The sequence below is a fragment of the Staurois parvus genome, unplaced genomic scaffold (assembly GCF_062004578.1).
Source record: "Staurois parvus isolate SC_StPar_1 unplaced genomic scaffold, SC_StPar_1.0 ptg000211l, whole genome shotgun sequence".
Lineage (NCBI taxonomy): Eukaryota > Metazoa > Chordata > Amphibia > Anura > Ranidae > Staurois > Staurois parvus.
Window position 1 is genome coordinate 351101 of NW_028318007.1, and position 16673 is coordinate 367773.

General features: G+C 46.0%; 1 protein-coding gene across 1 annotated transcript; it reads left to right on the plus strand.

Annotated features, from left to right (window-relative positions):
• The first annotated feature begins 2886 nt into the window (after positions 1-2886).
• Positions 2887-11998, plus strand: LCAT (lecithin-cholesterol acyltransferase). Its single transcript, XM_089678870.1, has 6 exons — positions 2887-3102; positions 4208-4364; positions 4981-5096; positions 5386-5481; positions 7235-7459; positions 11453-11998. Exons 1-6 carry the CDS (start codon positions 2940-2942, stop codon positions 11974-11976), a joined length of 1281 nt encoding a protein of 426 aa, XP_089534996.1. The 5' UTR covers positions 2887-2939; the 3' UTR covers positions 11977-11998.
• The last annotated feature ends 4675 nt before the right edge of the window (positions 11999-16673 follow it).

The window sequence follows — 16673 nt, forward strand, 5'->3', positions numbered from 1 at the left end:
CTACCTGTTCCTAACCATACCCTCCACTGTGGGGGCAGAGTAATAGTTCCTACCTGTTCCTAACCATACCCTCCACTGTGGGGGTGGAGTCATAGTTCCTACCTGTTCCTAACCATACCCTCCACTGTGGGGGCGGAGTAATAGTTCCTACCTGTTCCTAACCATACCCTCCACTGTGGGGGTGGAGTCATAGTTCCTACCTGTTCCTAACCATACCCTCCACTGTGGGGGCGGAGTAATTGTTCCTACCTGTTCCTAACCATACCCTCCACTGTGGGGGCGGAGTCATAGTTCCTACCTGTTCCTAACCATACCCTCCACTGTGGGGGTGGAGTCATAGTTCCTACCTGTTCCTAACCATACCCTCCACTGTGGGGGCGGAGTAATTGTTCCTACCTGTTCCTAACCATACCCTCCACTGTGGGGGCGGAGTCATAGTTCCTACCTGTTCCTAACCATACCCTCCACTGTGGGGCGGAGTAATTGTTCCTACCTGTTCCTAACCATACCCTCCACTGTGGGGGCGGAGTCATAGTTCCTACCTGTTCCTAACCATACCCTCCACTGTGTGGGCAGAGTAATAGTTCCTACCTGTTCCTAACCATACCCTCCACTGTGGGGGTGGAGTCATAGTTCCTACCTGTTCCTAACCATACCCTCCACTGTGGGGGCGGAGTAATTGTTCCTACCTGTTCCTAACCATACCCTCCACTGTGGGGGTGGAGTCATAGTTCCTACCTGTTCCTAACCATACCCTCCACTGTGGGGGCGGAGTAATTGTTCCTACCTGTTCCTAACCATACCCTCCACTGTGGGGGCGGAGTCATAGTTCCTACCTGTTCCTAACCATACCCTCCACTGTGGGGGTGGAGTCATAGTTCCTACCTGTTCCTAACCACACCCTGCACTGTGAGGATAGAATCACAGTTCCTGCCTGTTCCTAACCACATCGAGGACTGGGGGGGGGGTGGAGTAATAGTTCCTTCCTGATCCTGATCACACCCTGCACTGGGGGCAGAGTCATAGTTAATCCCTTTTCCTAACCACACCCTATACTGGGGGAATGGGGGGCAGAGTCATAGTTCCTAATTGTTCCTACTTATACCCTGCACTGGGGGGCAGAGTCATAGTTCCTCCCTTTTCCTAACCACACCCTACACTGGGGAAATGGGTGGCAGAGTCATAGTTCCTACTTGTTCCTAACCACACCCTGCACTGGGGGGAAGAGTCATAGTTCCTCCCTTTTCCTAACCACACCCTCCAGTGGGGTAATGGGGGGCAGAGTCATAGTTCCTCCTTTTTCCTAACCACATCCTGCACTGGGGGAATGGGGGGCAGAGTCATAGTTCCTACCTGTTCCTAACCACACCCTGCACTGGGGAAATGGGGGGCAGAGTCATCTTTCAGCCTGACAACGACCCAAAGCGTACATGCAAATCAACAAAGGAATGGCTTCACCAGAAGATTAAAGCTTTGGAATGGCCCAGCCAGAGCCCAGACCTGAATCTGATTGAAAATCTGTGGGGTGATCTGAAGAGGGCTGTGCACAGGAGATGCCCTCGCAATCTGACAGATTTGGAGTGTTTTTGCAAGGAAGAGCGGGGAAATATTGCCAAGTCAAGATGTGCCATGCTGATAGACTAATACCCAAAAAGACTGAGTGCTGGAATGAAATCATAAGGGGCTTCAACAAAGTATTAATTTAAGGGTGTGCACACCTATGCAACAATATTATTTATGTTTTTTATTTTTACTTCCCTCCACCTAAAAGATTCCAGTTTGTTGTTCAACTGAGTTGTACAGTTTATAGGTCACATTAAAGGTGGAAAAGTTCTGAAATGATTTATCTTTGTCTCATTTATTTTATATCACAAGAAACCTGACATTTTAACAGGGGTGTGTAGAGTTTTCACATCTACTGTAGATTTTACCTACCCGGGGGGGTAGTACAAATTTATCACCTAGCAGCTAGAAAATGTTTCTAATTCTTCAGGTGCTGATTTATTGTTCCATAAGTCTTCCTCTTGCCCCTCATCCACAGCTTTTTTCTAGGCCACCATGGATGGCCTTTTTCCTCCCCCCTCCTTCACTCCTCTGAGGGCCACCATGGATGACCCTTCTTCCCCCCATCTTTAGCTCATCTCTAGGTCACGATGGACAGCCTTTCCTCTGCCCCCCTTCATCAGTCCCTTTCTAGGTAATCATGGACAAACTTTCTCCTGCCCCTCATTTTTAGCTTCTCTCTAGGTCTCCTGACCCCATCCTTAGCTCCTCTCTAGACCACCAAGGAGAGCAATGTTTCTTGCGTCCATCCTCAGCTTCTCTCTGGACCAGCATGGAAAGTCATTCTCCTGCACCCCAACCTGAGCTCCTCTCTAGGTCACGATAGCCTTTTTCAGAACCCTCATCCACAGCCCTTCTCTAGGCCACTGTAGATGACCTTTTTCTTGCCCCTCCCCCAACCTTCACTCCTCTATTGGCCACTCTAGATAACCCTTCTTCTGACCCCTATCTTTAGCTCCTATCTAGGTCATGATGGGCAGCCTTTCCATTGCCCTCATTATTAGCTCCTTTCTAGGTTACCATGGACGGCCTTTCTCCTGTCCTCCTATCTTTAGCTCCTCTCTAGGCCATGATAGATGGCATTTCTCCTTTCCCCCATCCTCATCTGCTCTGTAGGCCACCATAAACAGCCTTTCTCCTATCCTAACATCAGCTCTCTAGGTCTTCTTTCTGTTCTATGTACCATTTTGGTCTTAGCCTTTTGTATGGTTCATAAGAATTGGTTTTGTGCTGTGAAAGCATGTCACAATGTGAACTGGACAACAAATGTAATCATTAACTTGTATTAGGAAAAAGGCTTAGCCTCCTATGAGCCCAGTCCATTTTGAACTGTTGCTCTCAGCAAGGCTCCTCACTGTCGGCTGTGTCACCTGGCCATGCTGGGGTTCAGGACTAATTATGGGGCATGGAGTATCCTTCTGCTGTTGTACATTACTCTGTTGCCTCCATCTAGGGCATTTTGGCTTCTGGATGTCCTCTTTCCCCCTGGTATCACCCCCAAAGTGGCTTTGAGTAACAACAGCTCTCCAGTGGTGCTGGGTAAGCCATTTTCTTCATTCATTCATGGTAGTTCTAGGAATGGGCGGTTGTTTGTGCTGGACGTTGGGAAGAACATTGTGGGTACTAGTATTTACCTTATTATTTTTATTACTATCCTTTATTTCTATTACATTGTGATGAGCTGAGAGGGGGCCGTTACACTCTTCCCATCCATAATATGACATCATGTTATTCATTGCTTACATACCTTGGGCCACTTGCTTATAGAACATACAGCACATATAACCAACACGTGGCTCCATGCTTATTAGTTCCCAGCAGTGAGATAGATATGAAAAAATGATTTATTGAATAGGATAGCTTTTGTCCACTTAAAGAAAAACTCCCAATGAATAAAATCTAGTGTTTGACAATGTAAATATTTTCCTGGAATTCTGCTTCAATAATTATTACTAAAGTTTTGAGCAACATCTGATGGATGACCTTTCACCCAGTCAGCTGTTTCTTATAATGATCAATAACAATAAAGTGTATCTAAACCCTATAAGAAAAAATGTTTACATCTCCCCATCTCCCATGTAATTGAGATGAAGAGATCCTGACACGTTTAAGTCCAGCTTGGGTGACAACCATGACTTCTTCAATAGATACAGTGTAGTGAGTGAACATTGCCACCATTGGACAGGAAGTGTGTTGTTGGCAGGATCACTAGGTGAAAATAAAGGATAGAGGCTGAAAAAAGAAAACAAATGCAGCCACCACATCTAAGGACAGGTAAACTGCAATATATGAAATTTTTGGTTTTGGTTTAACTCAATCATTGATCTGTCCACACTGGGCAGTGATTGCTAAACCTCAGATGGCCTTGATCCTACAGATAACCTGTACAGATACCGAGTAATCATTAACTGAAATTTAAGCTGAAACTGGTAGGGACTTCTCATTACATCACTATATTATCTTCCTATGGTTTCCGGGTACCCTCCTATCTTTGGGATCTTATTTCGGTTACCTGCCACAGGCCCTTTAAGGGGGACCTCACCTCATGTAGATGGCTGTCTCAGGAATAACGTGAAGAGCTTCTTTTTTATCCTTCTTGCATGCAAATATATATAATGGTCTTGACTTTGTCTGTTACCTTTAGTGCCTGGCTGCTTTGGAAATCAACTAGAAGCAAAAGTGGATAAAGAGGAAGTTGTGAATTGGATGTGCTATCGCAAGACTGAAGATTATTTCACCTTATGGCTGAACCTCAACATGTTTCTTCCTCTTGGAATAGACTGCTGGGTTGATAACATCAGGTATAATCAGACGGATTTCCCTTTCCTTTAGAGTGGGTTGGATGGTCATAAATTCAGGGACTGTATGGAGAATATTCAGTTCTGCCTGGTTGCATGTATCTGCACCAGGGCTAATGAACACATTTCTTCCTCCCTCATTAGTTGCAAATTGATAATGGCCATGAGGTTCTCCTCCAAGCCCACATTGACCATACCAAAACTCTGTTTCCAGGGAAAGCAGCCATTATGGTTCATCCTGCCACATAATTTCTGTTGAAAAATAAGGAAAGTACTGTAATTAGATTGAAATGAACTCATAAAAAAAGAAAATAATCCATATTTATCGTAATTTTAGACCTTTTGCCAACAATCCATCCATAACACTTCTGAACTAGCTATGTGCTTGGATATCGAGCAAGCAGGGGGGGAGATATGGGTCCTGTGAGGACCACATTGGTACCTGTATGAAGATTCTACTGTCCTTAGTATGATATGCACCACTGGCTCTTGCACAGGTTGCTATCTCAGTTGAGTTTGCCAACATCTCTTGTACTTTGGACTGTCCATCATGCTGCCCAGTTTTTCTGTGTGTGGGCAGCTTTACTTCTCTAGAAAATAAATATGTTTCTGTTCACAGAGTTGTTTATAACAAGACAACAAGAACTGCTACTAATGCACCTGGAGTTGATGTTCGCATCCCGGGGTTTGGAAAGACATTTTCTGTTGAATATCTGGATAAAAGCAAGTTAGCTGGTAAATACTTTTCGACGTGAAAAAATATCACATTTGACTGTGAAATGCAGTTCTAGATTCTGTGGTTTGTCATCTAAATTTGATTAAAATGACCCCTTCCCCCTTCTTGTGTACATCTGACATTGACAAGACAACAGCAAATGTCTGGCAGAGGATCTAACCCTCTCCCACTTTATTCAACACTAAGATAAAAATGGTCTGGCTGAAATTCCAAAATTGAGGAATTTTTGTTACAAGAATGTGAAAATGATTTCCTTTGTGTTATTCAGTGTTGTATTACTCTTCTTAGGCTATTTTCACACCCTTGTACAAAACTTGGTGAACAACGGCTATGTGAGAGACAAGACGGTGCGGGCAGCACCCTATGACTGGAGAATCGCTCCCAGTAAGTATTAGTTCAGTCTGGGTTTAGAGGAATCATTCACATTTCTCCTGACTGGGGTACTGGCTACTTTTCACTATGAGTCCTCTCTATTGCTGTCTCTGAGAAAACATATCCAAGGTCTAGCTCAGGGGTGTCCAGCTCTTTGACCTTCCTGGGCCACATTGGAAGAAAAGAAAGTGTCTTGAAGTGTCCACACATAAAATACACTCGCAATAAGGATAGTTGATGAGCAGAAAAAATCGGGCAGATCACGATCACTGAAATAGTTAATGTACCTATTTGAGTAAAAAACTGAAATTTTTTGTAATTTTTTTTATTAGTGCAATATTTGACAATGTTTTTGATAAACTAACACATCAATATCTGGTTCGATGGATGTATCACCAATTCTCAATGAATTCTCAAGGTGCTCATTAGATATTTTGGTTCTAATTTTGCCCTTTATGTTCTTCATCCTTGAAAATAATTGTTCACAAAAATAGGTCCACCCAAAATTGATGACAGGAATAAGGTGTGATTGTTAATAGTGGAATATTTTTCTTTGGAAAGATAAAACTTATAAGAGTCTAGTAAAGAGACACTGTCAAATTTTCCTTTGACCACATGTGTTCACAAGTGTATTTTTGGGGAAAAAACCCCCCAACATTTTTAGATAAGTTTACGATTATGTGTTGGGCCGCATTTATAGCCATTTTGGGCCACATGCAGCCTGTGGGCCACAGGTTGGACACCCCTGGTTTAGCTGGTAGTTGTTAGTCATGTTCACCTGGGTTGGTTTTGCATTGTTGAAGGACCTTTCACCACTCACCTAAGAAGCTTCTTCAGCTGCTGTAGCATATAATGCGACTAACTAAAACAATAAAATGACATGGATAAATGGGAACCTTGACAGACATCTCCAGTGTCTAAACCTTCCTGTTTCCGGTCATCCCAATCTCCAGTAATCCCAGGGCCACCATTCTAGTCTCTAATAATCCGATGAGCTACAATCTTTAATAATCCAAGGTGTCACATTTTCTAACTCCAGTATTTCCAGGGATCACAGGTACTGTCCTCAAAACTCCCTAAGGCAACATTCAATGTCGCTAAAAATCCAATGGACCACAATTAATGTCTGTAATATTCCCAGGGGCCCCATTTGCAGTCTCCAATAATCTTAAGGACCGCAAGTGCCTTCTCCAATATTACCGGGTGCAACATTCAATATCTTTAATAATCCCAGGGTCCACATTTGCAGTCTCCAATAATCTCAAGAGCAGTGGCAATCTCCAGTGGTCCTAAGGGCCACAATGACAGTCCCCAATAGTCCCAGGGGCAACAGTAAACATTTCCAGTAATTTGAGTGGCCAAGTAGAACATCAGCTATCTCCCCAACCCCCCCACAATATACTGTTGGATTGACATTTCCTTACATTTGGAAAGTTTAACCTATGACCATAGAGGTAGCTCTCAGGAATTTTGAGAAGATCTGGAATGGATGATTTAGTGACCCAACCCTAACACCACCTGCTATAATTATCAACAGAATACTTAGGGAATACAGTCTCTTGGTTAGACAGATGGTGTATGTTTTCCAGTGTTAAATACCTGTTCTATTACTATGCATGATTGATGAAATAATGAGAATACAAGCCACTGTCCCTTCACAATCAAAGAATGTTTAATTATCTGAACCTTTTATTCACAACCATCACATACCAACCACTTTATAATACTGAATACGTTTACAATTAAGTTCCTATATCTATTTCAGATGGACAGAAAGAATACTTTGAAAGACTGCAGAAGCTCATAGAAGACATGTACAGAGAATATGAGAAACCAGTTATTCTCACTGGACACAGCCTTGGCAACCTGTATATTCTGTACTTCTTAAATCATCAGCCTTCAGACTGGAAAAATAAATATATTAAAGGATTCATCTCACTTGGAGCACCGTGGGGGGGAGCAGTAAAGCCATTGCTGGTACTCATGTCAGGTAAGTGCCATCAGGACAATGCCTGCACACCATGGGATCCATGTGAGCTTGTACAAAATAAACCTGCTGTACAGTACATTGTATCTCCTAGACCAGCGGTTCTCAACCTGGGGGTCGCGACCCCTTTGGGGGTCGAACGACACTTTCCCAGGGGTCGCCTAAGACCATCGGAAAACACATATTTCCGATGGCCTTAGGAACCGAGACACCGCTCCTTGATCCGTCTGCAGGTGTGGGCGGGATGACATGCCGTCCCTGTCATCTGGACACACCCCCGGGATCAATCCTTCCTCGTCGGTGATTGGCCGCCGGAACTGTAGCTCAAGAGAGGCACACAGGCGGCCAATCACCGGCGAGGAGGTGGAGCTTGGAAAGGAGGAGCCGAGCGGCACCGCGAAGCACGAGCGAGTGAAGAGGAGGAAAGCGGCCGGAGAAGGAAGCCATCTGACCGGTAAGTGTTTGTACCTTGGGAGAGGGAGGGAGCGAGCGAGCCCAGGCTGGAGCAGGGGTCAGCAAGGTAAGTATCATTGGTGTCAGTGGGAGGAATAGTGCCCAATCATTGGTGTCACTATTACCAATGATGGGGCACTATTCCTCCCCCCACTGACACCAACGATGGGGCACTATTCCTCCCACTGACACCAACGATGGGGCACTATTCCTCCCACTGACACCAACGATGGGGCACTATTCCTCCCACTGACACCAATGATGGGGCACTATTCCTCCCACTGACACCAATAATGGGGCCGTATTCCCCCCACTGACACCAATGATGGGGCACTATTCCTCCCACTGACACCAGTGATGGGGCACTATTCCTCCCACTGACACCAATGATGGGGCACTTTTCCTCCCAGTGACACCAGTGATGGGACACTATTCCTCCCACTGACACCAGTGATGGGGCACTATTCCTCCCACTGACACCAATGATGGGGCACTATTCCGCCCACTGACACCAATGCTGGGGCACTATTCCCCCCACTGACACCAACGATGGGGCACTATTCCCCCCACTGACACCAACGATGGGGCACTATTCCTCCCATTGACACCAACGATGGGGCACTATTCCTCCCCCCACTGACACCAACGATGGGGCACTATTCCTCCCCCCACTGACACCAACGATGGGGCACTATTCCTCCCCCCACTGACACCAACGATGGGGCACTATTCCTCCCACTGACACCAACGATGGGGCACTATTCCTCCCACTGACACCAACGATGGGGCACTATTCCTCCCACTGACACCAACGATGGGGCACTATTCCTCCCACTGACACCAACGATGGGGCACTATTCCTCCCACTGACACCAACGATGGGGCACTATTCCTCCCACTGACACCAACGATGGGGCACTATTCCTCCCACTGACACCAACGATGGGGCACTATTCCTCCCACTGACACCAACGATGGGGCACTATACTTCCCTCTGATATCAACGATGGGGCACTATTCCTCCCACTGACACCAATGTTGGGCACTATTGCTCCCCCTGATGCCAACGATGGGGCACTATTCCTCCCACTGACACCAATGATGGGGGCACTATTCCTCCCACTGATACCAATGATGGGGCACTATTCCTCCCACTGACACCAATGATGGGGCACTATTCCTCCCACTGACACCAATAATGGGGCCGTATTCCCCCCACTGACACCAATGATGGGGCACTATTCCTCCCACTGACACCAGTGATGGGGCAGTATTCCTCCCACTGACACCAGTGATGGGGCACTATTCCTCCCACTGACACCAGTGATGGGGCACTATTCCTCCCACTGACACCAGTGATGGGGCACTATTCCTCCCACTGACACCAGTGATGGGACACTTTTCCTCCCACTGACACCAGTGATGGGGCACTATTCCTCCCACTGACACCAGTGATGGGGCACTATTCCTCCCACTGACACCAGTGATGGGGCACTATTCCTCCCACTGACACCAGTGATGGGGCACTATTCCTCCCACTGACACCAGTGATGGGGCACTATTCCCCCCACTGACACCAATGATGGGGCACTATTCCCCCCACTGACACCAATGATGGGGCACTATTCCCCCCACTGACACCAATGATGGGGCACTATTCCCCCCACTGACACCTATGATGGGGCACTATTCCTCCCATTGACACCAACGATGGGGCACTATTCCTCCCCCCACTGACACCAACGATGGGGCACTATTCCTCCCACTGACACCAATGATGGGGCACTATTCCTCCCACTGACACCAATGATGGGGCACTATTCCTACCACTGACACCAATGATGGGGCACTATTCCTACCACTGACACCAATGATGGGGGCACTATTCCTACCACTGATACCAATGATGGGGCACTATTCCTCCCATTGACATCAGTGATGGGGCACTATTCCTCCCACTGATATCAATGATGGGACACTATTCCTCCCACTGACACCAATGATGTGGCACTATTCCTCCCACTGATACCAATGATGGGGCACTATTCCTCCCACTGACACCAATGATGAGGCACTATTCCTCCCACTGCAAAATTACAGTTATGAAGTAGCAACGAAAATAATTTTATGGTTGGGGGTCACCACAACATGAGGAACTGTATTAAGGGGTCGCGGCATTAGAAAGGTTGAGAACCACTGTCCTAGACAAAGACAGATTGTTTATGACAGCACCCATTCTGAGGGTACAGCACATTGTATCTCCCTGTTGGAGATGGTCACACTACTGGTCATTTATGAGAGAACCCATTCTAAGGGTACAGCATATCTCCCACATGGAGATGGACACCATGTGAGCCATTTATTACAGCCCCCCTTCTGAGGGTACAACATGTTGTTTCTGCCAGCTGGAGATGGTCACACTGCAGTAATTTATAATAGCACCCATTCTAAGGGTACAGCGCATTGAATCTACAAGATGGAGATGGTCACACTACAAGTCATTTATGACAGCAGCCATTCTGAGGGCACTGTACCAGGTGCGGACTGACAACTCATGCGGCCCCCGGGCAATAGGGGATCATGGGGCCCCTGTGTCCTTGTCCAAACTCAAAAATGCCTATAAAAAAGGTACCAGGGGCATCTCATGGGGCCCCCTACTGACCCCGGGCCCTCGGGCAGTGCCCGAGTTTCCAAATGGTCAGTCCGCCCCTGCACTGTACATTGTATCTCCCAGATGGAGATGGTCACACTACAGTTCTCCGTAATGCTTGATACACGCCTTCAGTTTTTTTTTCGCTCAACCCAGCGGCTGAAAAAAAAACCACTGCTGAACACTGAAAAAAAAACAACAAGAGCTCACTGTACTGACTATCCGATGTTAGCACAGCGATTTCCATGTTGAGCTATTGTGTTCTGATAGGGGGACTGCCTTCCCCCGCCAGAAAACACCAGCACTGATCAGATGCTGATTGGATGCTGATTTTGTTCTGTAGGACAGACGGGTGTACACATGGGCCGAATGTCGCTGGTTTCTATTGAACCGGCTGATACTGGCTGATATTCGGCCCGTGTGTACAGGGCTTAACTCTTTCCTGCACAAAATAGTAATCAGTAATAATGGTATGATCCAAGCATCACCAAGTACTCAGTGTAACTGACCCCCTTAGTGTTCCCATTTTCATTGCATTGTTGTTGGAGGGCAAGCATCTTTTAAATCCCATCTCAAGAGTTTAGCAGCAGAAATCTTTACTGCTTATGATATTTTCTCCCACACACCCACAATAAGTAATCATTCTAGCTATTCCATGACTGATTTAGAACTGTTTTAGAACTGTTTATATATGATGAAGGTGTCTGACTGATGCTGCAGGTAACAATAAACAGAAGCCTGTGTTGTCTTCTTGCTGCAATACGATGAGTGTACATACATTACAAAGTTGGAGTTTTGGGACTTTTCTATTGTACCCTGGTTTATTCCCATGTTACAGACTTACTGTCTATGTTTTCTGCATGGACATTCACTTTTTTACCCTGTACTCGCAGGAGACAATCATGGGATTCCAATGGTTTCCAACATTAAAATTCGAGAAGAACAACGAATGACGACCACAAATCCTTGGATGTTGCCCACCAACCTGGCCTGGCCCGAATCACATGTCTTCATTTCCACCCCATCCTATAACTATACATACAGGGACTACAAGAGGTTATTTAAGGACATTGACTTTGAGGATGGTTGGCACATGTGGGAAGATACGAAGGGCCTTCTGGATGGTCTGCCACCGCCAGGTGTGGAGACATACTGCATATATGGAACAGGCCACCCTACAGCAGAGACCTACATCTACGCGGATGGTTTTCCCAACGAGCCACCTATAGATATCCAATATACAGATGGGGATGACACTGTGCACAAGAGAAGCCTGGAACTCTGTAAACTCTGGAAGACCCAACAGAAGGAGAGAGTTCATGTTATTGAGCTACATGGAATGGATCATCTCAGCATGGTCTTCAGCAACAGAACATTGGATGTTATTAATGAGATCTTGCTGGGAAATGACTACTAAACTCCCAAGTTTCTCATCTGAATAGCACAGTGGTCCTTCCTATAGAACATAGATGACAGTATGCAGGTGTGAATGTGTGTGTCTGTGCTGGTAAATGTGTGAGTTTTCTTCTCTTTATGGCAGTTATCATACAATCTCAGATGGCATCACATTCTATTCTTAAATGCAGATAAGATTGTTTAGGCTGAGTAGGACTAAAACATACAAATTCTCTTATTAAAGTGAACCTGTCAGAAGCCAAATGCAGCAGGTTTTCTCTACAACGGTTCACTGTCACTAGATTAAAAACATGAAAAAAAGATAAATTGTAAAGATAAATTTAATGCAGATCACCACCAATCTTCGCTGTTAGAAGAGATCCATATCCTGAAGAAGGTTCCAATAAATTTCCAGGAGTCTGGTTCCCGCTCAGCATTGTGGTTTCATCTCCCAGCAGGGACCAGACAGGAATCACAATGCTGAGCAGGTGAGGGTGAGCAGACAGGAAGGACAGTGTTGAGCAGGGTAGCAGACAGGAAGCACAGTGGTGAATGGGTGAGCAGACAGGAAGCACATGGTGAATGGGTGAGCAGACAGGAAACACAGTGCTGAGCATTGGAGCAGACAGGAAGCATAGTAGTGCTGAGCAGGGGAGCAGACAGGAAGCACAGTGCTGAGCAGGGGAGCAGACAGGAAGCACGGTGCTGAGCAGGGGAGCAGACAGGAAGCACGGTGCTGAGCAGGGGAGCAGACGGGAAGCACAGTGCTGAGCAGGGGGGCAGACAGGAAGCACAGTGCTGAGCAGGGGAGCAGACAGGAAGCACAGTGCTGAGCAGGGGAGCAGACAGGAAGCACATGGTGAATGGGTGAGCAGACAGGAAGCACAGTGCGGAGCATTAGAGCAGACAGGAAGCACAGTAGTGCTGAGCAGGGGAGCAGACAAGAAGCACAGTGCTGAGCAGGGGAGAAAACAGGAAGCACAGTGCTGAGCAGGGGAGCAAACAGGAAGCACAGTGCTGAACAGGGGAGAAAACAGGAAGCACAGTGCTGAGGGGAAGAGCAGACTGAAAGGTATGAGGGGAGGGCTGCATACATGTAGCCAGGTGCTTAGCTAAGAATGGAGAGTGAGAGAGACACTGGCTGCAGATGCTCTCTGTAGCTGCTGCCCTGCGGTGCTGAACTGGTTAACAGCTACAGTCATGGCCGAAATTGTTGGCACCCTTGATATTTTTCCTGAAAATCAAGTATTTCACACAAAAAAGGTATTGCATTAACACATGTTTTGCTATACACATGTTTATTCCCTTTGTATGTATTGGAACAAATATAAAACAGAGGCAGAAAAGCAAATATGACATAATGTCACACAAAACCCCAAAAATGGGCTGGACAAAAGTATTGGCACCCTTAACTTAATATTTGGTTGCACACCCTTTGGAAAACATAACTGAAATCAGTCGCTTCCTATAACCATCAATAAGCTTCTGACACCTCTCACCCGGAATTTTGGACCACTCTTCCTTTGCAAACAGCTCCAGGTCTCTCTTATTGGAAGGACACCTTTTCCCAACAGCAATTTTAAGATCTCTCCACAGGTGTTCAATGGGATTTAGATCTGGGCTCATTGCTGGCCACTTCAGAACTCTCCAGCGCTTCTTTGCCATCCATTTCTGAGTGCTTTTTGACGTATGTTTGGGGTCATTGTCCTGCTGGAAGACCCAGGATCTTGGACGCAAACCCAGCTTTCTGACACTGGGCCCTACAGTGCGACCCAAAATCCTTTGGTAATCCTCAGATTTCATGATGCCTTGCACACAGTCAAGGCACCCAGTGCCAGAGGCAGCAAAACAACCCCAAAACATCATTGAACCTCCACCATATTTTACCGTAGGTACTGTGTTTTGTTCTTTGTAGGCCTCATTCCGTTTTCGGTAAACAGTAGAATGATGTGCTTTACCGAAAAGCTCTATCTTGGTCTCATCTGTCCACAAGACGTTTTCCCAGAAGGCTTTTGGCTTACTCAAGTACATTTTGGCAAACTGTAGTCTTGCTTTTTTATGTCTCTGTGTCAGCAGTGGGGTCCTCCTGGGTCTCCTGCCATAGCGTTTCATTTCATTTAAATGTCGACGGATAGTTCGCGCTGACACTGATGCTCCCTGAGCCTGCAGGACAGCTTGAATGTCTTTGGAACATGTTTGGGGCTGCTTATCCACCATCCGGACTATTCTGCGTTGCAATCTTTCATCAATTTTCCTCATCCGTCCACGACCAGGGAGATTAGCTACAGTGCCATGGGTTGCAAACTTCTTGATAATGTTGCGCACTGTGGACAAAGGCAAATCTAGTTCTCTGGAGATGGACTTGTAACCTTGAGATTGTTGATATTTTGCCACAATTTTGGTTCTCAGGTCCTCAGACAGTTCTCGTCTCCTCTTTCTGTTGTCCATGCTTAGTGTGGCACAGACAGACACACAATGCAAAGGTTAAGTGAACGTCTCTCCTTTTTATCTGCTTTCAGGTGTGATTTCTATATTGCCCACACCTGTTACTTGCCCCAGGTGAGTTTACAGGAGCATCACATGCTTGTAACATTCTTATTTATCCGCAGTTGTGAAAGGGTGCCAATACTTTTGTCCAGCCCATTTTTGGAGGTTTGTGTGACATTATGTCGAATTTGCTTTCTTTCCTCCCTTTTTTTGTTTTGTCCCAATACACACAAAGGGAATAAACATGTGTATAGCAAAACATGTGTTAATGCAATACGTTTCGTGAGAAATACATGATTTCCTGGAGAAATATCAAGGGTGCCAACAATTTCGGCCATGACTGTATATCAGCATAAGAGTGAGCTGCTGAGCAGGATAATTCAATAGATTGTCAGGCAGCACTGCACTGCAGGAACTGTAGTTCACAGGAGAGAGACTCTACTGCAGTGTTTCTCAACCTTTTATCAGTCCAAGGACATTTTAAAATGATGGACAGCCCCGAGGCACCCTTTAAAATTATGGACAGTCTTGAGGCACCCCATTCTAAAATGGAGTGCCTCAGGACTGTCCATAATTTTAAAAGGACACCCCATTCTAAAATGTGAGAAAGTATTCTAATAGTTTTATATATGCAGCAACATCCACACATGAAGGATACCCAACATTAGAGGTGATTTATTCTTCCAAAGCAAATACATTTTTGCACACTGGTACTGACTAGTATGACAGTGTTTCTCTTCTTCAGTTTTTATCCATCACTGAGCTAATGTGACCCCAGGACTGACAGAGAGGGGCAGGGGAGGGTCAAACTAGGATGCTGTGCAGGCAGCTGACATCCTCCTTATCAACTAATGATGTCATTGGTTGTCAGGATGCTGGCGGCTACAAGGTCGTAATGGTGTACAATGAAAACCTGTGGCGTTGTGTAACTAAAAGGCAGGCTTGTTCTACCCGCTGGCTGGTATACAAGTTTTGGGCCATTTTTAGACATTTTGCCAAGGCACCCCTGAAGAATTCTCAAGACACCCCAGAGTGCCTGGGCACCCTGGTTGAGAAAGGCTGCTCTACTGTATCCAAAAGCTTCTAAACTGCATTTCCCAGAGGGAAGCTACATGGAGGAGGGGAAAGACCTGCATTTTTTCAAGCTGTAAGGGACACAGCTTCCGCTTGCCATGAGGGAGACCAGAGAGTGTATATTACTGTCCATTGTGCACCACCACTGCTGTATAAAGTTGGCCTAAGCAGTATCTGGAGTGCTGAGTCCAGATGTTCTGACAGTCAGAGTGACCTGGGTGCAGAGCACAGAGTTAACTAATATCTGTATGTGACCAGATGGTGAGCTGAAGCATCGCTGGGATTGGTGAGCTGCTGCTGTGGGGATTTACTATCTGCAGCTAGAGAGACTGAGCCCTTTAGGAACTGACCATACTGCCATGTAGTAGCCTTATTGCTGCCTGCAGATGTGATTGGGACTATTCTCATGTGCACCAACAGTACAACTGGGCCCCAATACTAGCCAGTTTAAGAGTTAGTGCTGAAGACTGCCATTCTTCTAGAGCGCACTCTAGGCTGATGTATGTGTTGATTCTAGTCTAGTGGTGCAGAACTCTACTCTACCTTACCTTGGCATAGTGATTATTCTGTCTAGCAGACTGTGGGGGTTATTTACTAAAACTGGAGAGTGCAAAATCTGGTGCAGTTCTGCATAGAAAGCAATCAGCATCCAGGATTTATTGCCAAAACATAATTGAACAAGCTGAAGGTAGAAGATGTTTGGCTACCATGCACAGCTGCACCTGATTCTGAGTGCACCAGTTTTAGTAAATCTACCCGTGTCTGAACCTATCTTCTGTATGCTCGTTTATTCTACCCAGCACCAATACAATGGCTTCATTTACCACTAAACAGTCTTGTATCTATTTCCTCGTAATAATTCACAGCTGAGTTATAAGCATCTATACTTGTGTTCGTTTAAGTGCTTGCAGTAACTTTCATTCAACCAGGAGTGTCAAAGGCTGTTCTTGGAGTCGAGACGCAGAACAGAGAACCCAAATTACTAAGCGACTCCTTCAGGGGTAGCGTTACATACACATTTAAGGACTGAAAGGTATAGGGGGGCATACACATCTAAGGACTGAATGATATGGGGGGAGGGGTATAAACACATGTAAGGACTGAAAGGTATGGGGGAGTGATGCATACACATCTAAGGACTGGGAGGAAGTGGGGGGG

What these genes read in the sequence shown, in the direction of transcription:
- LCAT (XM_089678870.1), top strand. Translation starts at nt 2,940, where the DNA reads ATGCTGGGGTTCAGGACTAATTATGGGGCATGGAGTATCCTTCTGCTG. An exon ending in GGATAAAAGCAAGTTAGCTG is followed by an intron (nt 5,097 to 5,385) that starts GTAAATACTTTT and finishes TACTCTTCTTAG; the next exon opens with GCTATTTTCACACCCTTGTA. An exon ending in ATTGCTGGTACTCATGTCAG is followed by an intron (nt 7,460 to 11,452) that starts GTAAGTGCCATC and finishes CTGTACTCGCAG; the next exon opens with GAGACAATCATGGGATTCCA.